Source organism: Chlorocebus sabaeus, chromosome 16 (assembly GCF_047675955.1).
Source record: "Chlorocebus sabaeus isolate Y175 chromosome 16, mChlSab1.0.hap1, whole genome shotgun sequence".
Classification (NCBI taxonomy): domain Eukaryota; kingdom Metazoa; phylum Chordata; class Mammalia; order Primates; family Cercopithecidae; genus Chlorocebus; species Chlorocebus sabaeus.
This window is the reverse complement of record NC_132919.1, coordinates 3395001-3415344: the sequence shown is the minus strand read 5'-3', so window position 1 is coordinate 3415344 and position 20344 is coordinate 3395001. Positions and strand designations below refer to the sequence as shown.

General features: G+C 53.8%; 1 protein-coding gene across 3 annotated transcripts in view; it reads left to right on the top strand.

Moving 5' to 3' along the window:
- The window catches only part of TRPV3 (transient receptor potential cation channel subfamily V member 3), a 50481-nt gene that overhangs the window by 9907 nt on the left and 20230 nt on the right, over nucleotides 1-20344 (top strand). For all 3 annotated transcript variants that reach the window (XM_073004592.1, XM_073004591.1, XM_073004590.1), the window contains exons 3-9: nucleotides 4602-4706; nucleotides 5204-5290; nucleotides 6503-6657; nucleotides 7416-7592; nucleotides 13731-13871; nucleotides 17002-17282; nucleotides 19701-19877. In XM_073004592.1, the coding sequence (XP_072860693.1) occupies nucleotides 4602-4706; nucleotides 5204-5290; nucleotides 6503-6657; nucleotides 7416-7592; nucleotides 13731-13871; nucleotides 17002-17282; nucleotides 19701-19877 (1123 nt within the window). The remainder of the gene's footprint in view (nucleotides 1-4601; nucleotides 4707-5203; nucleotides 5291-6502; nucleotides 6658-7415; nucleotides 7593-13730; nucleotides 13872-17001; nucleotides 17283-19700; nucleotides 19878-20344) is intronic.

The following is a 20344-nucleotide window of genomic DNA, read 5'->3' as shown; positions in this document are numbered from 1 at the left end:
TTGTCCACTTGTTCACTACTGTATCCCCAGCTGCAGAAACAGTGCCTGGCACATTGTAGATGCTCAATAAATATTTGTGGAGTAATTGCACCACTGAGGTAGGGTGATGGGGAGCAGGGGAGGGAGTGGACCGACAGTGTTGGGGAAAAAGCTGTGGGTATAGGGCTTGGAGCTCTGTCTGGAGATAATTTGGCAAATCTCAACCAGGATGTTTTGGGGCTGAACCACCAGCAAATGTGTTTGGAGTTTCTGGGTCAGGCTGCTGTCGCAGAGTGACTACTGTAGGGCGAAAGTTCTGGGGCACTGCAGGGCTGCAGGGAAGTGGCAATCAGACTGGTTGACCTCCGATGTCCACTTCAGCTGGACATTCCATAAGAGGACGACCCCAGAACTGCCCTGGCTCCAGGTTCCAGGCCTTAGCAATCATCTGGCCCAACCATCATCATTCAGGTGAAGATGACTGGCCCAGAGAGGGCAAGTGACCATCTGGGGTCACACAGGAGGGAGAGGCAGAGCTGGACTAGAACCCAGGCTTTAGGTTCCCAGGCAAGGGTTTAACTCCTCTCTTCGTCTTCCCTTTTGGAAGAAGAGTTTAACTGGTAGCTCAGGTCAGCCTTTTGGTGGGCAGGAGACTGGCAGCCGGTACTGCCCCCCGCCCCACGTAGCCCCGTCTCTGGATTAGCACTGAACCTTTCAGGCTTGTCTGTGGCTGGAAGAAAGGGCAGGGATTCCTCGGGCAAGCCCGGGGTCTCTCCTGCTTGCCCCACCCTAGGAAGTGGCTGTGCCAAGCAGCCTCCCTTTGGGGCCAACCCCTGGAGCTAGTTTAACTGGATGAAGGCTCAGATTGCTAAGGCGAGAGCAAAGAAGCGCAGATTGTGGTATGGACTGTGAGCCTGGACATAGGGAAGCAGGTTCTTTGACCAACTTGGCTTTTACCCTGGGGGGTGACCATGGATGAGCTGCTTCTCCATACTGAGCCTCAGTTCTCTCATCTGCAGAATGGGGCCACAGTCCCTTCCCTGCTACCCTCCCTCCTGAATCTGACACGGCTGAGACTGCCCTTTGGGAGCTCTTCTGTAGTCTTGTGAGGAAGGAAGGGCCATGCTGGTACTTCCAGACCTGAGGACGAAGGAGGCAGCAAAGGTGCTTAGGAGCCCCGGGTGCCTGGAGAGGCCCTGCTGGTCAGGAGGCCACAGTCCCTGGCCAGGACACAGAGGCTGCAGTTGTCCTGTAGCAGCTGCAGGGCAGGAGGGCTGCTGCCACCCAGATCGCCCTCAGCCTGATCCTCACGGTCTGGGTTGTCGTCAGCCGGAAGGCTCTTCTCTGTGCGTGTGATTGTGTTTCCAAGGACATGGGTGCCTGAGTTTGTGGGTGTGTCTGAAGGTGGAGCTGGGCTGTGTCTGGCTGGGAGTCACATCGTGGGTGTATGTCTTGCTTCTCATAGGCCAGTGTCTCTCCTTCTCTGGGGCTCAGCCAGGTCACAGGGCCCTGGGCCTCTGTCTGTCTTCTCCCAGCCCAAGGAGAAAACCACCTTTGCCCTGCGCCTCCCCTCCACTGCTCCCCTCCACTGCTCCCCTCCACTGCTCCCCTCACTGCTCCCCTCCACTGCTCCCCTCCTCTGCTCCCCTCCACTGCTCCCCTCACTGCTCCCCTCCACTGCTCCCCTCCACTGCTCCCCTCCTCTGCTCCCCTCCACTGCTCCCCTCCACTGCTCCCCTCCACTGCTCCCCTCACTGCTCCCCTCCACTGCTCCCCTCCACTGCTCCCCTCACTGCTCCCCTCCACTGCTCCCCTCCACTGCTCCCCTCCACTGCTCCCCTCACTGCTCCCCTCCACTGCTCCCCTCCACTGCTCCCCTCACTGCTCCCCTCACTGCTCCCCTCCACTGCTTCCCTCACTGCTCCCCTCCACTGCTCTCCTCACTGCTCCCCTCCACTGCTCCCCTCACTGCTCCCCTCCACTGCTCCCCTCACTGCTCCCCTCCACTGCTCCCCTCACTGCTCCCCTCCACTGCCTGAGATGGTTTCCTGGCTTTTCCTTCTCCACAGAGAATTCCCAGCCCTGTCCTCTGACCCCTCAGGTCCTCCCTGCTCTAGATCAGCCTTTTTTTTTTTTTTTTTCTAGAGGAGTCTCCCTCTGTCCCCCAGGCTGGAGTGCAATGGCGCGATCTTGGCTCACTGCAACCTCCACCTCCCACGTTCAAGTGATTCTCCTGCCTCAGCCTCCCATGTCGATGGGATTACAGGCGCCTGCCACCACGCCTGGCTACTTTTTGTATTTTTAGTAGAAATGGGGTTTCACCACATTGGCCAGGCTGGTCTCGAGCTCCGGACCTCAAGTGATCCTCCAGCCTCCACCTCTCGAAGTGCTGGGATTACAGACTTGAGCCACCGCGCCCAGCCTAGATCAGCCATTTTCAGCCCGTTTTCTGCTGTGACAAACAGCACAAGTGCTGATCAACGGGGACAAGTATAACTCCGGCCATCTCCCTCTCCCTCAAGAGCCAGGAAGGCCCACATAGATCTGAGTCTAGGGACTGCCCCTCAGAAGGGGTCTGGCTTCAGACCTGAGGCCTGGGGGCGGGTAGGTGGTGACGGGAAAACCCAGCTCCCAGCACCATCTCCCCCATCCTTGAGGTGTCTTTGGTACCTGGAGGTGGCTGCAGACAGGGCAACCCGGCTCAAGAGTTAGACCCCCCTCTGTAGAGACTCAGGTTCGTCCACCCAGTATTTCTAGCAAGGAGAGTCACCCAGACTCAGTTTTTTTGTTTTTTTGAGAAGGAGTCCCGCTCTGTCACCCAGGCAGTAGCACGATCTCGGCTCACTGCAACCTCTGCCTCCTGGGTTCAAGCAATTCTCCTGCCTCAGCCTCCTGAGTAGCTGGGATTACAGACGCCCACCACCACACTCAGCTAATTTTTGTATGTTTAGTAGACACAGGGTTTCGCCACATTGGCCAGGCTGGTCTCAAACTCCTGACCTCAACTGATCTGCCCACTTCGACCTCCCAAAGTGCTGGGATTACAGGCATGAGCCACCACACCCGGCCCAGCCCAGCTTTGAATCTGGACTTTGCTACCTATCTGCTGTGTGACCTTGGGCAAGTTGCTTTATCTACAGATAGAAGCCACATGTCTCCACGGGAGGCCTTCCTCACCTTGACACTGTAAATTAGCAGCTAATTGACACTACAGGACAAGAGGAGACTAGAAATTGTCCTCCCTCACCCGCCCCCACTGAGGCAAATGCGTCTGGCTGCTTCCCCTATGCGTCTGTTTTTTTTATTTTTGAGATGGAGTCTTGCTCTGTCGCCAAGACTGGAGTGCAATGGCGTGATCTCAGCTCACTGCAACCTCCACCTCCCACGTTCAAGTGATTCTCCTGCCTCAGCCTCCCATGTCGATGGGATTACAGGCGCCTGCCACCACGCCTGGCTACTTTTTGTATTTTTAGTAGAGACGGGGTTTCTCCATATTGGTCAGGCTGGTCTCGAACTCCTGACCTCAGGTGATCTGCCCGCCTTGGCCTCCCAAAGTGCTAGGATGACAGGCGTGAGCCACCGCGCGTCTATGCTTGTCTTTTGTTAAGTGCAGATTTACTGAGCGCAAGATGAATCCATAACTGACCGTTTCCTCTACCCGCCCCTTTTCACACGCAACACATGTACTCAGCAAACAGAATCGAAGCCTCACAAGAACGTGGCCCTATGCTCCCTGTTTCTTTCCTTCCTTCCTTCCTTCCTTCCTTCCTTCCTTCCTTCCTTCCTTCCTTCCTTCCTTCCTTCCTTCCTTTGTTCCTTCCTTCCTTTGTTCCTTCCTTCCTTTCTTTCTTCTTTCCTTCCTTCTTTCCTTTTTTCTTTTTTCTTTTTTTTTGAGACAGAGTCCTGCTCTGTCACACAGGCTGGAGTGCAGTGGCGTGATCTCGGCTCACTGCAACCTACGTCTCCTGGGTGCAAGCGATTCTCCTGTCTCAGCCTCCAGAGTAGCTGGGATTACAGGTGTGTGCCGCCATACCTGGCTACTATTTTTTTTTTTTTTTTTTTTTTGCATTTTAAGTAGAAACGGGGTTTCACCATGTTGGCCAGGGCTGGTCTCCAACTCCTGACCAGAGGTGATCTGCCCGCCTCAGCTTCCCAAGGTGCTGGGATTATAGCCCCTGCACCCAGCCTGTTCCCTCTTTTTTTTTTTCTTTCCTCCTTCCTCTCCTGCCCACTTTTCGCCTTTAAATATTGAGGCCCTCAAAATCCTGTTCAGAGGAGAAAGCGTGGGCCATAGATCCTGCTGGGGCTTGTGTGTCTTTTTCCTGGGTGTGTCCTCAACCTTGGCAAAATAAACCTCTACATCAACCGGGCTCGCCTCAGTCCTTTTCTTCGGTTGTTCACACTTGACCGGCAGCTCCCTGGAGACCATCTGTGAAATGTAGGTGATAATGACAGTGACCATCTCCGAGGGCTCCCGGGAGGGCTGGGCAAGGCCATCTGGGCTCAGAGCTGGCCAGGGTGTGTGCTCAGCATGGGGGCACCCTCTGTGGCCAGGAGGCAGGACACAGGCAGACAGGCTCTGCCTGGCTCGGCCCTGACGAACTTCCTCCATGTTCCCTCAGTGCACACTTCTTCCTGGAGATAGAAGGGTTTGAGCCCAACCCTGCGGTTGCCAAGACCTCTCCCCCTGTCTTCTCCAAGCCCATGGATTCCAACATCCGGCAGTGGTAAGTATGGGCCCCAGCCCAACCCCCTGCCCTGGGCCCAGCCCTCAGCTCCAGAATGTGGCCAGTGACTTGCCCTGGTAATGGGGCCAGGCCTGGCTGTGGCATGCTACCACTGTCTATTATAAAACTTTATTATTATTTATTTATTTGAGATAGAGTGTCACTCTGTTGCCCAGGCTGGAGTGCAGTGGCCCAATCTCAGCTCACTGCAGCCTCCACCTCCCGGGTTTAAGTGATTCTCCTGTCTCAGTCTCCCAAGTAGCTGGGATTACAGGCACATGCCACCACACCTGGCTAGTTTTTGTATTTTTAGTAGAGACGATTTAGTAGAGACAGTTTAGTTTCACCATGTTGACCAGGCTGGTCTTGAACTCGTGACCTCAAGTAATCCACCTGCCTCGGCCTCCCAAAGTGCTGGGATTACATGCATGAGCCACCTCATCCGGCCCATTTTAAAACTTTAAAACCCTCTCTGTTCCCTCCGCCAACACCTCCAGCATCTCTGGCAACTGTGATGACATGGACTCCCCCCAGTCTCCTCAGGATGATGTGACAGAGACCCCATCCAATCCCAACAGCCCCGGGTAAGTCTGCCCCTCCTCCCACTGTGCCCACTCAGGCTGGGGGTGCCAGAGAGGCAGGATCCGGGGCCCTGCAGGAAAGAGAAAGAATTCACCATTCCTGGGGATTGGGACAAGTGGAGTCACGGGTCTATGGCAGGTAGGACGTGCTGGGGGAAGGAGTGGAGTATTGAATTTTATAAAACTCATCCATTATGAAACATTCAAACAGCAGGACGCAGTGGAACAAGAACTGTAGCACGATACTGTTTATGTGAACTAAAAATACATGGCCGGGTGCGGTGGCTCACGCCTGTCATCCCAGCACTTTGGGAAGCCGAGGCAGGCAGACCATGAGGTCAGGAGTTCAAGACCAGCCTGACCAACATGGTGAAATCCTGTCTCTACTAAAAATACAAAAATTAGCCAGGCGTGGTGGCGCATGCCTGTAATCCCAGCCACTCAGGCGGCTGAGGCAGGAGAATCGCTTGTACCCTGGAGGTGGAGGTTGCAGTGAGCTGAGATTGTGCCACTATACTCCAGCCTGGGTGACAGAGCAAGACTCTGTCTCAAAAAAAAAAAAAAAAAAGAAACAAAATACGTGTGCCCAAAATACGTGTGCCCAATATCCATATGCATTTTGCAAGAACACATAGAAACAAAAGGAGATCATCGTGGCTAACACGGTGAAACCCTGTCTCTACTAAAAATACAAAAAATTAACCAGACGTGGTGGCAGGTGCCTGTAGTCCCAGCTACTCAGGAGGCTGAGGCAGGAGAATGGCATGAACCCGGGAGGCGGAGCTTGTGGTGAGCTCCAGCCTGGGTGACAGAGCGAGACTCCGTCTCAAAAAAGAAAAGAAACAAAAGGAGACATCAACGGTTACCACGGTTGCTTATCTGGAGTGGGAGGACAGGGAGGGATAGATTTAAAAAGTTCAAACAACATAAAATATGAAATCTCATATTTTCAAGGTAATGTCTATTAATAGGCATAGATCCTTCCTGATCATTACTGCATGCAGCCAAATACAGGTATTTTGACAGAAGGTGATTGCATGTGGATTACAAGGGGAGCCTGATGGGTCCACACAGCCCAGGGGTTTGCAGGCATTGTGACAGGCATGGGAGATGTTGGCAGCAGGTGCAGCGCCCTGCAGGCAGCTCTGGCGGGGAAAAGGAGAGATTGAGCTTGAGAGGACGTGTGTGGTGAGTTGGAAACATTTTCTGGCTCAGTGCACACCTGGCCAAGGAAGAGCAGAGGAGGAAAAAGAGGCGGCTGAAGAAGCGCATCTTTGCAGCCGTGTCTGAGGGCTGCGTGGAGGAGCTGGTGGAGCTGCTGGTGGAGCTGCAGGAGCTTTGCAGACGGCGCCGTGACGAGGATGTGCCTGGTGAGTGTCTGAGCCTGGCAGAGGGTACGGGGCTGGGACCCCGCTTGACTTCCGTTGTCCATCTTCCCCTCCCCTCACCAACCCGTGGGGCTGGAGTGTGAGGGGCCTTGAATTCTGGCGAGGGACTTTGAACTTGATTCCAAGGAGAATGGGGAACCACAGAAAGGTTTGGGCAGGTGAGAGTCGGGCGAGAGATGGGGGGTGAAGCTGGAGAAGGCCACTGTTCAGGCAGGGCTGGGACCCTGAAGCAGGGCTTGAGAAGGGGAACGGTTCCAGGCAGCTCCTCAGCCAGTAGCACGGGCAGGACTTGAGGACCTGGGGAGTGAGGGACGGGGGGTCCAGCATGGTGCCATTTAGACTTGGGTAGCCTGGTGGCTGGTGGAGCCCTGGGTGTGCAGGGACCAGTGCAGTATCAGGTTGATGGGGAGGCCATGAGCTGAGCTTTATTTGCAGGCCACAAGGAGGGGGCAGGCTGGAGAAAGAGGTTCTGGGGTGGACAGTGGGAGGCCACACCGTGGGGAAAGAGTAAAAGGCCTCAGATAAGGCTCCCATGGGCCACAGAGAGCAAGGAGCCAGCAAAGGAGACGGAGGAGGAACAGCTGGAGAGGGAGGAGGAGAGCGGCCAAGTGTGAGACCTGGGAGCAGGGGTGTAGAGCAGGGACTTGAGGTCTGCGGCTGCAGCTCCCACACCCTCTGAGCTGGTAGGGCCAAGGGCAGCCGGGGACGCCTGTAACTCCGTCCCACGTCCCTGCCTGCAGACTTCCTCATGCACAAGCTGACGGCCTCCGACACAGGGAAGACCTGCCTGATGAAGGCCTTGTTAAACATCAACCCCAACACCGAGGAGATCGTGCGGGTCCTGCTTGCCTTTGCCGAAGAGAACGACATCCTGGGCAGGTTCATCAATGCCGAGTACACAGAAGAGGCCTACGAAGGTATCCTGCCCACAGAGGGGCTGTGCAGACAGGAGTCTCTGAGGGTGGGGTGTGGGGCTGCGGGGCCACAGGGCCACAGGGCCGCTGCTGGCCAGGCCACGTGGAGGCACGGCTGCCACTGAGGAGCCCCAAGCATGTAGCATGGTGCCTGGGAAGCTTCAGGTACTCCTTTCTTTCTTCCTTCATTCTGCAAATAATTTTGAGCATTGGTTCCATGCCAGGCATTGTTTTTGGCATGGGCATGCATTGGTGAACAACACAGGTTAAAGTCACTGCTCTAAGGCTGGGCACAGTGGCTTACGCCTGGAATCCCAGCACTTTGGGAGGCCGAGGCGGGTGGTTCATCTGAGGTCAGGAGTTCAAGGCCAGCCTGACCAACATGGTGAAACCCCATCTCTACTAAAAATACAAAAATTAGCCGGGCGTGGTGGCAGGTGCCTGTAATCCCAGCTACTTGGGAGGTTGAGGCAGGAGAATCACCAGAACCCAGGAGGAGGAGGTTGCAGTGAGCCGAGATTGCCATCGCACCCCAGCCTAGGCAACAGAGCAGAACTCCATCTCAAAATAAATAAATAAGTAAATAAAGAAAGAAAAAAGAAAAGAAAAGAAAGAAAGAGAAAGAAAGAAAGAAAGAAAGAAAGAATCACTTCTCTAAATAAGGTAATTTTAGATGAAAAATATTATGAAAATAAATGAAGATAGTGTGACAGAAAGTGACTGGGGGAGGGCAACTTCAGCGTGGATAGTCAGAGTGGTTGCCTTTGGCCTGAGGCCGACACGATGAGAAGGATCAGGGCAAAAGCCCCAAGATGGGACTGAGCTTGGCACATGGTTGAGCAATGAAAAGAAGGCTGGAAGTGAGGCAAGACAGCTGGGCAGGGGCCACCAAAAGTCAACAGTTAGCATCGTCATCATCATTATTAACTGTCCCCAACTGGGTCTCAATTTTGTGGATTTCTTTGTAAGTGGGCCAGAGAGGGTGCTGGGAGAGCAAATCTGGGAGAATGGCTTCCTCCCAGGAAATCCACTGGGGAAAATCAGTGAGATGTGTCTTTATTCGAGTTTTGGAGTCAGTCAACAGCGCTTTAGGGTCTTATGAGGTGCTTGTGGCAAAAATGATTGGCTTAATTATAATTGGATGCCGTCTAGCTGATATGCTGGGGGCACTAGATGTTTGAGCTTTTTGTTTTTGTTTTTGTTTTTTGAGACAGAGTCTCGCTCTGTTGCCTAGGCTGGAGTGCAGTGGCACGATCTTGGTTCACTGCAACCTCTGCCTCTCAGGTTCAAGCAATTCTCCTGCGTCAGCCTCCCAAGTAATCGGGATTACAGGCGCCCGCCACCACGCCTGGCTAATTTTTTTGTATTTTTAGTAGAGACAGGGTTTCACCAATTTGGCCAGGCTGGTCTCAAATTCCTGACCTCAGGTGATCCACCTGTCTTGGCCTCCCAAAGTGCTGGAATTACAGGCATGAGCCACCACGCCCTGCCACGTTTTAGCTGTTGGGGGCCGCACCGGGGGTGGTGGAGAATGAAAGAACACACACAAAGACAAAGACACACAGAGAACATGGCGGCCGCACTCAGAGCCTCCGCCTCACTTTATTTATACTCCATAAACCTCAGGTCAGCAGAAAGAATGCAATGCAAAACAAACTTTCTTTTCCCACATGTAACCTTCTACTCAGTACCTTGTTTCTATATTCTTTCTTATCTACCCGCCTTCTTGGCGCCTACGGGAGTTCATTAAAAGTTCAGTTGGAGATACTGTCCTTGAGCCCTATTTATTCTCAGCATACTGTTTTCAAAGGCCCCTGCATTAGCTTTTTCCAGGTGGGAGTTTAGCTTTGGCCCTTAACCCTTCTCATGGGAGAAAGTAACTGTGATTTATTATTTGAACTCTGCAGACTTTCAAAAGCATTTTTTGTTATATTATAACAAAAAGTAAAGGATTGTGACAAACTAGAAGGTATGGAGTGGAGGAGAGGAAACCTAGGGAAGACTGCTGCAGCTGAGTGCTAAACTGCACACTGAGCTCCCTGGTAGCCAATGCAAAGAGAGAAACTGGATGAACCATATCACATTCTCAGCCTGTCTCTAGGGAGTTGACAGTAGTCCTGTAGACAGGCAGGTTCAGGCCAGTGCCTCAAGCTTGCTTGTCCTAATTCGTCTCCCTTTTCAGTCCCCTTTGTCTCCTCCTTTCTTCTTGTCAGTATTGCAGGACTTATGAGCTGCCCTTTGCTAGCAACGTGTTTCCTTTGAGGGCAGGGATGAAGTCTGTTGCCTATAGTTGATTTCCTGGTGTCCTTAGGGTCTCACATAAGAGATACTTAGTATGTATTTTTTGAATGAGTGAATAAAAGAAGGTTGTGTTTCTATGAAGGCTTTGCTGTCCCAGTCACAAATCCTTACCTCTCCCTGTTCTCAACCTCCCCTTTCCCTCTCCTTTCATGAATCTGCCTCTTCCTGGGGCGAGGAGGTCTGGGGGGCTGTGGGTACCTCCCCTCTCTCTGAATGGTAGGAGGAGCCATTTATTCTTGTCTCCCTGGAAACCAACCCCACCACCGTTTTGACCCGTCTGCTGGTGCCTTCCTTCCTCTCAGCATTTCCTCCACCTGGAGCAGAGGGGCTTCAGGACCAGCAGAGTAGCATTCTTCCACACTTTGGGCAGGACCCAAGGTAACCACTCTGGCTGTCCACTCGAAACATGCCCTTCCCTAGTCATGTTCTGTCACACTATCTTCATTTATTTTCATAGCATTTTTAATCTAAAATTACCTTATTTAGAGCAGTGACTTATTTATTTATTTATTTATTTATTTATTGAGATGGAGTTCCGCTCTGTCACCCAGGCTGGAGTGCAGTGGTGCAATCTCAGCTCACTGCAACCTCTGCCTCCCGGGTTCAGGTGATTCTCCTGCTTCAGCCTCCCAAGTAGCCGGGACTACAGGCAACTGCCTTGCCTCTCTGAGTCTCAGTTTCCCCACTGGGCAAGGGCGAATATTTCCTCCCCATGCTGCTAAGGGGAACCAATCACAACTTTATTAATATCATTTTAAAGCATTTTATCAGAGGACTTCAGAATTTTACTTTTTTAAGCAATTCTTCAATGAAGACATTTTTATTATAAAAAATTTAAACATAAAGTTATTAGTATAATAAACCTCTACACATCCATCATCAGATTCAATATAACAGTTTATTTTTATTATTTTACTTTATTTATTTATTTATTTAGAGACAGGGTCTCACTCTGTTGGGCAGGCTGGAGTGCAGTGGCACGATCACGGCTCACTGCAGCCTTGACCTCCCTGGGCTCAGGTAATTTTCCCACCTCAGCCTCCCAAGTAGCTGGGACTATAGCTGATTTCCTGGTGCCCTTAGGGTCTCACATAAGAGATACTTAGTATGTATTTTTTGAATCAGTGAATAAAAGAAGGTTATTAGTGTTTCTATGAAGGCTAATTTTTCTATTTGTTGCAGAGATAGGGTTTTACCATGTTGCCCAGGCTGGTCTGTAAATCCTGGGCTCAAGCAATCCTGCCGCCTCTGCCTCTTAGTGATAGGATCATACACATGAGCCACCGCACCCGGCCTAACAATTTATTTTTAATTATATCCACATCACATGAATAGAGGTTTTTTGTTTTTTTTTTTTTTTTGAGACAGAGTTTCACTCTTGTTGCCCAGGTTAGAGTGCAATGGCACGATCTCGGCTCACTGTAACCTCTGCCTCCTGGGTTCAAGCAATTCTCCTGCCTCAGCCTCCTGAGTAGTTGGGATTACAGGCATGCACCACCATGCCTGGCTAATTTTGTATTTTTAGTAGAGACAGGGTTTCTCCATGTTGATCAGGCTGGTCTTGAACTCCCAACCTCAGGTGATCCACCCACCTTGGCCTCCCAAAGTGCTGGGATTACAGGAGTGAGCCACCATGCCCGGCCTAGAGTTTCATTGTAAAGCAGCCCAGCATTTTACATAAGTTTTTTTTTTTTAAGTCCTTTACCCATATATAGAAAATTCCTTAAAAGGAGTTTTCTAGGCCTTTGACATATGTGTGTGTATATGTGCACACAGAAAAAGTTTTACTGATTTAACATAAAATAGTATCATACTGTCTATATTCTACAAGTTGGTTTTTTTGATTAACTATATGTCTTAGAGCGCTTCTTATGCCAAAATATGAAAGTCTAGCTTCTTTTCACCAGCTTGGTCTGCAGTTGCGGCTGCATCCTGGCTAATTTCACCACTGACTCCCATTGACAGTTTCCAACTGTGCTGTTGTGACATCTCACAGTGCACGATCTTGTCTATGACCCTGTGCACAGGTGCCCATTTGTTTTAAAAAATACTTTGAATTGGGATATTTGGGTTCAAGTGCATGCATATTTGAAGTTGTAATAGTGGCCAGGTGTGGTGGCTCATGCCTGTAGTCCCAGCACTTTGGGAGGCCGAGGCGGGAGGATCACCTGAGGTCAGGAGTTTGAGACCAGCCTGACCAACATGGTGAAAACCCGTCTCTACTAAAAATACAAAAACTAGTCGGGCGTGGTGGGGCATGCTTGTAATTCCAGCTACTTGGGAGGCTGGGGCAGGAGGATCACTTGAACCTGGGAGGCGGGAGTTGCAGGGAGCCGAGATCGTGCCACTGCACTCCAGCCTGGGCAACAGAGCAAGACTCTGTCTCAAAAAAATTTTTTTTTATAATAAATAAATAAAAGTTATAATAGTTATGGCCAAACTTGTCTCTAAAAGATACTAATTTACTCTCTCCCCACAACAGAGTACAGAAATACTCATTTCGTACTCATCACTAATAGTGCAAATTATCCTTTTTTTTTTTTTTTGGTCTTTTCCAGTCTGGGAGTGGAAAGGGTTAACTCTTTAGGTTCTAATTTTCATTTTCCTGATCACCACTGATTCCAAACATCTTTCACTTTGTTTATTTACTGTGTGTCTTCTCCCCTGTGAGGTGCTTGTTGATAATCTTAGCTTTCTTTTAGGTTGTCTTTCTATTGATTCATAGGTGCTTTTACAGACTTTTAAAAACACATTGCCTTTTTTTTTGAGAGAGAGTCTCGCTCTGTTGCTCAGCCTGGAGTGCAGCGGTGGGATCCTGGCTCACTGCAAGCTCCGCCTCCCGGGTTCACATCATTCTCCTGCCTCAGCCTCCCGAGTAGCTGGGACCACAGGCGCCCGCCACCACGCCCGGCTGATTTTTTTGTATTTTTAGTAGAGACGGGGTTTCACGGTGTTAGCCAGAATGGTCTCGATCTCCTGACCTCGTGATCCGCCCACCTCAGCCTCCCAAAGTGCAGGGATTACAGGCGTGAGCCACCGTGCCTTTTTTTTTTTTTTTTTTTTTTAAGACAGAGTCTCGCTCTCTAGCTCAAGCTAGAGTGTAGTGCGCCACCACACTCGGCTAATTTTTTTGTGTTTTCGGTAGAGATGGGGTTCTGCCATGTGGGCCAGGCTGGTGTTGAACTCCTGGCCTCAGGTGATGCACCTGCTTTGGCCTCCCAATGTGTTGGGATTACAGGCCTCATCATTTCTTTCACTGGTCTGGGCTGCTTCTAACACATCCTCCAATTATGCAGCCAGAGGGGTCTGAAAACACCCATGCACCATACCCCAAAGTCTCATCATGCCAGTTTCCTAATTCAAGGCCTTTTGTGACTCTGGCCCTTAGCATAAGCGCTGCCCTCTCACCCTGGCTGATGAGCTGGCCCCACCCAGCCTGGCCCAACTTCCGAGGTCCCAGGTCAGAGAGCTCTGGGAAGCCCCCTGGCGCTCTCTGGCTGTGAAGGGCCCCCTGGGTACCGCAGCTCCGGCACCCGTCTGAATCGTAGCGCTTGGTTCTCAGTGACACTGCGGGCGGAAAATAATTGGAGTTGCATCTTGTGCACCCCTGACCCCCCAGCACTGGGGCCGGAGCGCGGAGCAGGCGCTCCGCAAACATTCCTCGGGTCCGCGCAGGCAGGAAGGAAGCAAAGAATGAGGCTGGGATTCCTGGTAGCCGGCGACACAGACCGGAGCTCTGATGTCCCCATGGGTTTGGGGAGGGCATGGAGGCCAGAGACAGGGGGCAAGAGGCCCCGGTTCCCGGCGCTGAGGCTCCGCGCGTCCCGGCCCGGTCCGCAGGGCAGACGGCGCTGAACATCGCCATCGAGCGGCGCCAGGGGGACATCGCGGCCGTGCTCATCGCCGCCGGCGCCGACGTCAACGCCCACGCCAAGGGCGCCTTCTTCAACCCCAAGTACCAACACGAAGGCTTCTACTTCGGTGGGTGCTGCCCCCGCCTGGCGCGGAGTCTGGGAGGAGGGAGGAGGGAGAGGAAGTGAGCGAGGAGGGAGGAAGGAAAGAGGGAGGAGGGGGGAAGGAAGAGGAAAGGACGAAGGAGGAAGGAAGGGAGGAGGGAGAGGAAGGAAGGGAGAAGGGAGAGGAAGGAAGGGAGGAGGGAGAGGGAGGAAAGAAGAGGGAAGCAGGAAGGAGGGAGGAAGGGAGGGGGAGGGAAGGAGGAAGGGAGGGAGGAGGGAGAGGGAGGAGGGAGAGGGAGGAAGGGAGGGGGAGGGAAGGAGGAAGGGAGGGAGGAGGGAGAGGGAGGAGGGAGAGGGAGGAAGGGAGGAGGGAGAGGGAGGAGGGAGAGGGAGGAAGAAAGAGGGAAACAGGAAGGAGGGAGGAAGGGAGGAAGGGAAGGGAAAGGGAGGAGTAAGAGGGAGGGAGGAGGGAAGAAGGAAAAGGGAAGGAGGAAGGGAGGAGGGGAGGGAGGAAGGGAGGAGAGAGAAGGGAGAGGGAGGAGGGAGAGGGAGGAAGGGAGAGGGAGAAAGGGAGGAGGAAAGAGGGAGGAGGGAGAGGAAGTGAGCGAGGAGGGAGAGGGAGGAAGGAAGAGGGAAGCAGGAAGGAGGGAGGAAGGGAGGAGGAGGGAGGGGAAGGAGGGAGTGGGAGGAGGGAGAGGGAGGAAGAAGGAAGGGAGGGAGGAGGGAGAGGGAGGAGGAAGAGGGAGAAAGGAAGAGGGAAGCAGGAAGGGGGGAGGAAGGGAGGAGGAGGGAGAGGGAGGAGTGAGAGGGAGGGAGGAGGGAGGAAGGAAGAGGGAAGGAGGAAGGGAGGAGGGGGAGGGAAGAAGGAGGGAGGAGGGAGGCGGGAGAGGGAGGAAGGGAGAGGGGGAGAAGGAGGGAGGAGAAGGAGGAAGGAGGGAGGAGGGAGAGAGAGGAAGGAAGGAGGGAGGAAGGGAGGGGCCACCTCGCTCTGACCTCTACCCTCACTGCCCCTGCCTTAAGAGGCTCTGGTGCCCCAGAGGACAGAGCTGGGAGGGGAGGAGGCTGGGCATGTCCATCTGAGCAGGACACCAGGGTGGACCAGAGAAGGAGGGGTTGGGAGGAGGTGTTGGGGGAGGAGTCCATGTTCTGGGGTGTCACCTGGTGGTCTTAGAAGCATCGTCCTGGGCAGCCCTCTGAGGGAACAGAGACCTGGGAGGGAGGCTGAGGAGGGAGCCCCATTTTACAGGCGAGGGGAAGGCTCTGCAAAGGGAAAGGACTTGCCCTGGGGTAGCAGGGCGTCGACTTAGACTTAGTGGCCTCCAGCTCTGACCACTGTGCCCAGGCCCAGAGCATCTCAGGACTGCAGAGAGGTAGTCAAGGGTGAGAGGGCAGAGTTCCCCTGCCTGACAAGTCACAGAGTCCAGAAGCGACTGGGGTTAGGATGCTCTAGGGGGGGAAAAAAAAAAAATGAAATGCATAATTTAGATAGAGTGAAAGTCACCTGTTTTAGAGGACAGTTCTGTTCATTTTCACAATGCGTCCTTGAGTTGGTTAACCACCACTGCGATCAGGAGGGGGAACAAATGGCTCCATTACATTCAAAAATTTCTCTGTGCAACTTTGTTGCAGAGGAGACCCCTCCTCCCACCCAGTCTTGCCTGACTGATGATCACCCATCTGTTTTCTCTTCTGGGTGGTTTTTTTTTGAGATGGAGTCTCACTCTGTGGCCCAGGCTGCTGGAGTGCAGTGGCACCATCTTGGCTCACTGCAACCTCTGCCTCCTGGCTTCAAGCGATTCTCATGCCTCAGCCTCCTGAGTAGCTGGGACTATCTTCTGGGTGGTTTTTTGGTCAGTAGGACTAGCTACTCTATGCTCTGGGCAGCCCTGGGTGTCCAGGTGTGGGTGTCCTAGAAAACAGAGTCTTGTCCAGTTCATAGTGTGTCCCCATTGTCCTGCATAGGACCTGGTTGGAGCTGGTGTTGGGAAGCATTTGTTGGGTGGGGTGAGGAGAGGGGAGGCAGCTGAAGACCTGGTGTCCAGGACTGGTCGTGTCCCAGACTTGCTGCGTGACCTCATGTGAGTCACTTGCCTTATTTGTTCTTAACAAGCATTTATTGAGCACTTACTATCTACATCAGGTACTGTTCTAGGTACTTGAAATATATCAGTGAACAAAACAGAAATCCTTGCCCTCATGGAGCTTACATTCTAGACAAGGAGAGACTATCGGTAACAAGCATTATAAATAAGCATTTTATATACTATGATACAAAATGATAAGTGCTCTTAAAAAGTACAAAGTGGACCAGGTGCGGTGACTCACACCTGTAATCCCGGCACTTTGGGAGTCCGAGGCAGGTAGATCACGAGGTCAGGAGTTCAAGACCATCCTGGCCAACATGGGGAAGCCCCATCTCTACTAAAAATACAAAAAGTAGCCGGGCGTGGTGGTGCATGCCTGTAATCCCAGCTACTCGGGAGGTTGAGGCAGGAGAATTGCTTGAACCCAGAAGGCGGAGGTTGCCGTGAGACGAGATCGCACCACTGCACTCCAGCCTGGCGACAGAGTAGGACTCTGTCTCAAAAAAAAAAAAAAAAAAAAAGCAGAGGACAAGGAATGAGGAGTTCTGTCTGGGGCAAGAGGAAGGTGGATTTTAATTTTAAACAGAGTGTTTAGGGTGGTTCATTGAAAGGTGATGTTTGAGCAAGGACGTGAAGGAGGTGAGGGAGTGAGTGACTCGACTATCTACAGACAGAGGGGATAGACGAGCGAAGGCCCCGGGGCCGCCTGTTGGAGGAGGTGGAAGAAGGCCATTGTGGCTGGAGAGAGTGAGTGATGGGGAGAGGAAGTCAGAGGATGCAGGGGCTGCCGTTGGAACCTGAGCTTTCATTCTGGGAGACGCACTAGCAGGTTGATCTGGCTGCTGTGCTGAGCAGAGGATTAAAAGGCCAGGGTGGAGACAGGGAGGCTAGTTAGGAGGCTGCCGCAGTGATCTAGCTTCACTCTTCCCCATAGAAGCGGAAGATGGGGAGAGGGCCAGGGAACCTGAGTTGCTAATCCTGCTGAGATAGGATAGGGGCCCCAGTCCTGGGGCTTGGGAATGCCGCTTCTGGCCCATGAGAGAACCAAGCTTCGGTGTGCCCACCCGCCAGGTGAGACGCCCCTGGCCCTGGCAGCCTGCACCAACCAGCCCGAGATCGTGCAGCTGCTGATGGACCACGAGCAGACGGACATCACCTCGCAGGACTCGCGGGGCAACAACATCCTCCACGCCCTGGTGACCGTGGCCGAGGACTTCAAGACGCAGAATGACTTTGTGAAGCGCATGTACGACATGATCCTACTGCGGAGTGGCAACTGGGAGCTGGAGACCACTCGCAACAACGATGGCCTCACGCCGCTGCAGCTGGCCGCCAAGATGGGCAAGGCCGAGGTGGGGCCATGGGGCGTGGGGAGGCGGGAGGTCGGGAGGTCAGGAGGCACAGCTGCCACTCTCTCAGCGCCGGGGGCCCTATCGGGGATTCAGAGACCACAGCCTCAGCCTTGAGAAGGTCCCAGCCTTAGGTCCAGAAGTGCAGTGGTGTGGCGGCCCGAGGCGGTTTGTTCTGAGGGGCCACGCAGAGCTGGTGAGATGCGGCCCGCTCTCTAGACTCAGTCCCTAATACGCCGCGTTTCCATCTCTTGTCCTTAGGCCGGGGGAGTCTGAGGCTGAGGTGACACAGAAGCCCCAGCAGGGCTGAGTGGGTGGCCCTTGGGGCCTTCTGCCTCTCACGGGGACGGGAGTTCCAGAATGGCTGCTCTGGGCCCAGAGCTAATATGCTGCCATCTGCCAGTCATGGAGAGACCCCAGCCTGTTTGTCCAGTTGGAACTCTGTGCCGTGTCCCCAGCCGAGAGTGTGGCTGCTTTGGGCCCTTCTTGCCTTGTGTGATGTGGCTGAGATAACCGAGGCTTAGCTGGGAGCCTTGGTGAAGACTTGAGCAGGGCTGGGCTCGGATCTCTTTCGGGGGCCGGCGCCATGGCTTTGGTCTGAGACGTCCTTAGGGGACGGATTCTGGGGTCCGAGTGTGTTCCGCAGCCTCACTGTCTCACTCCTCTGCCAGGAGGCTGTGGCTCCTGGGACGCCACCAGAGGACACTGGGGGGTGGTGGCTGTTGAGTCATTGCAGCTGTGCCAGCCTCAGGGTACCCGCCTCCCTGGTTAGCTGCCCCGAGGGCCTTGGTCCTGTCCCAAGTGGTCAGGCCTGGGGCCCACAAGGGGCCTTTTGATTCGCCTGTGGGGGAGGAGGAGATGGAGAACTGCTTCAACAGAGGAGGAATTGTGTGTCCGCCTCCCCGCAGCTCCTGCCTACCCTCAGGGTCACAGCTTGCTGGGGCTTTGAAGAGTCAGCTTGCGGTTACAGAAGGAGCCTTCTCCAAGGCCATCTTCCCTGCGTGCCACTGTGGCGGGTGCTGTCCCTGCCACCCCAGCCCGGGGAGGAGGCTTCCTGCATGGAGCATGGCCCCAGGACCCCCTTGTTTTCTAGGGGACAATGTGCCCGCTGTGACTGGCCTGGGGGAGGCACCTGTTCCCCGCTTCCCTCCCCTGTTCCGTGTCCTCCAAAAAACTTTTCTGGTTGCTACCTAGGTTGGCTACCATCCTGGGGCTTTTATAGGCTGGGGTGCGGGACGGAGAGACCTGGCCTTATCCCTAGAAGCTCTCTGCCTGGGCCCTCATGACAGATAGGATGGGAACCCACGGGGTCTTGTGAAGCCAGGTCTCTGACACTGTCCTTCCCAACAGTCCCGTCCTCTTGGGTCTTGAGCTGGTGCCCTAGGAAGCCCATGTCTCATCCGGGGGTAACCCAGGGCTCAGCTTTTTGGAAGTAGGGAGCCAGAGACAGCGGCTCTGCATCCAGCCTGCACTTTGGAGCTAGCCAAGAAACTTCTCCTGGGTCCCACCCTGGAGATTTTGATTTCATTAGTTGATGCTGTGGGAATTTTATTTATTTATTTTTTTTGAGACTAGAGTCTCACTTCATCGCCCAGGCTGGAGTGCAGTGGTGCGGTCTTGGCTCACGGCAACCTCCGCCTCCCAGGTTCAAGTGACTCTCCTGTCTCAGCCTCCTGAGTAGCTGGGATTACAGGCATGCACCCTCACGCCCGGCCAATTTTTGTATTTTTAGTAGAGATGGGGTTTCACCATGTTGGCCAGGCTGGTCTCGAATTCCTGACCTCAAATGACCCGCCCCTCCTTGGCCTCCCAAAGTGCTGGGATTACAGGCGTGAGCCACTGCACCTGGCCCATGCTGTGGGAATTTCTAAGTTTCCCAGCGACCCCAACATGCAGCAGAGTTTGAGGATCACTGACCTACCGAAGTCCTGCGGGCCTCCCTGTAGTGCGTGGCGTTTCTCGTCACCAGCTGTCTGGCCAGAGTGGTGAGCCACAGCTGGAAGGGTCTTGGCTTATGGTGGGCTGGGGACACTGAGAACACTTCTGGCTTCTTCTCAAGTCCAGAGCAAATAGAAACTGTTTCTAAAAAATCATCAGTGCCTGGAGTTTTCACTGAACTGGGGCCCCAGCTGGTGTGAGGCGTTTCAAGCCGATTGTGCCGCTTGCTGCAGCCTGCGAAGAACCTTCACACCTTTTGTCCCTAGTGTTCACATCCCCCAGTGAGATGGGCAGAACAGCAAGCTGTGTGCGCATTCCGCAGATAAAGACGGGGCCCAGGGGCCACGGCGCCAGGCGCAGAGGCAGGTCTCCACCCAGCCGGGGCGGGAGTATCTCCTGGGCCCAGCCCGCCTCTGGCTGGTCCAGCCTGTTGGCCTCAAGCCCCTGTTCTGCAGCTGACAGTCGTTCCTCGTCCTGTCCCAGATCCTGAAGTACATCCTCAGTCGTGAGATCAAGGAGAAGCGGCTCCGGAGCCTGTCCAGGAAGTTCACTGACTGGGCGTACGGGCCCGTGTCGTCCTCCCTCTACGACCTCACCAACGTGGACACCACCACGGACAACTCCGTGCTGGAAATCACCGTCTACAACACCAACATCGACGTGGGTCTCCTGCGCAGGCAGGGAAGGGCAGGGAACGGAGGGCTGGACCTCAGGCCAGGGGCTCCGAGGACGCTGGGAAGACCCAGTGCTGCCAGCTCCACGCCCCCGTGTCTGCATCTCCCACTCTGCTGCCTCAGTGGGCAGAGTCAGGCACAGAAAGGGCGAGGCCGGGGACAGATGCTGGGCCCGCCTCTTCCTGGTTGACCTTGGACTGTAGACCTGAGTGGTGGTGGTGGGGGCAGGTGGGGCTCTTCTGGACCCAGTATCCGGGGCTGTTTGGGTGTGGGTGTGGGTGACAGGGTGGTTGGGGTTGATCCTTTCCATATTGTTTCTCTCCCACCCCCCTGTTGGTGTATATGGCCAGGCTTAGAATTCTTTCTTCCCCAAAACCTGGTCCTAAATGAGGGTCAGAGGGTGCGCTGAGGAGCAATCAGGGAGGCCTTCCTGGAGGAGGCTAGAGGGGAGAG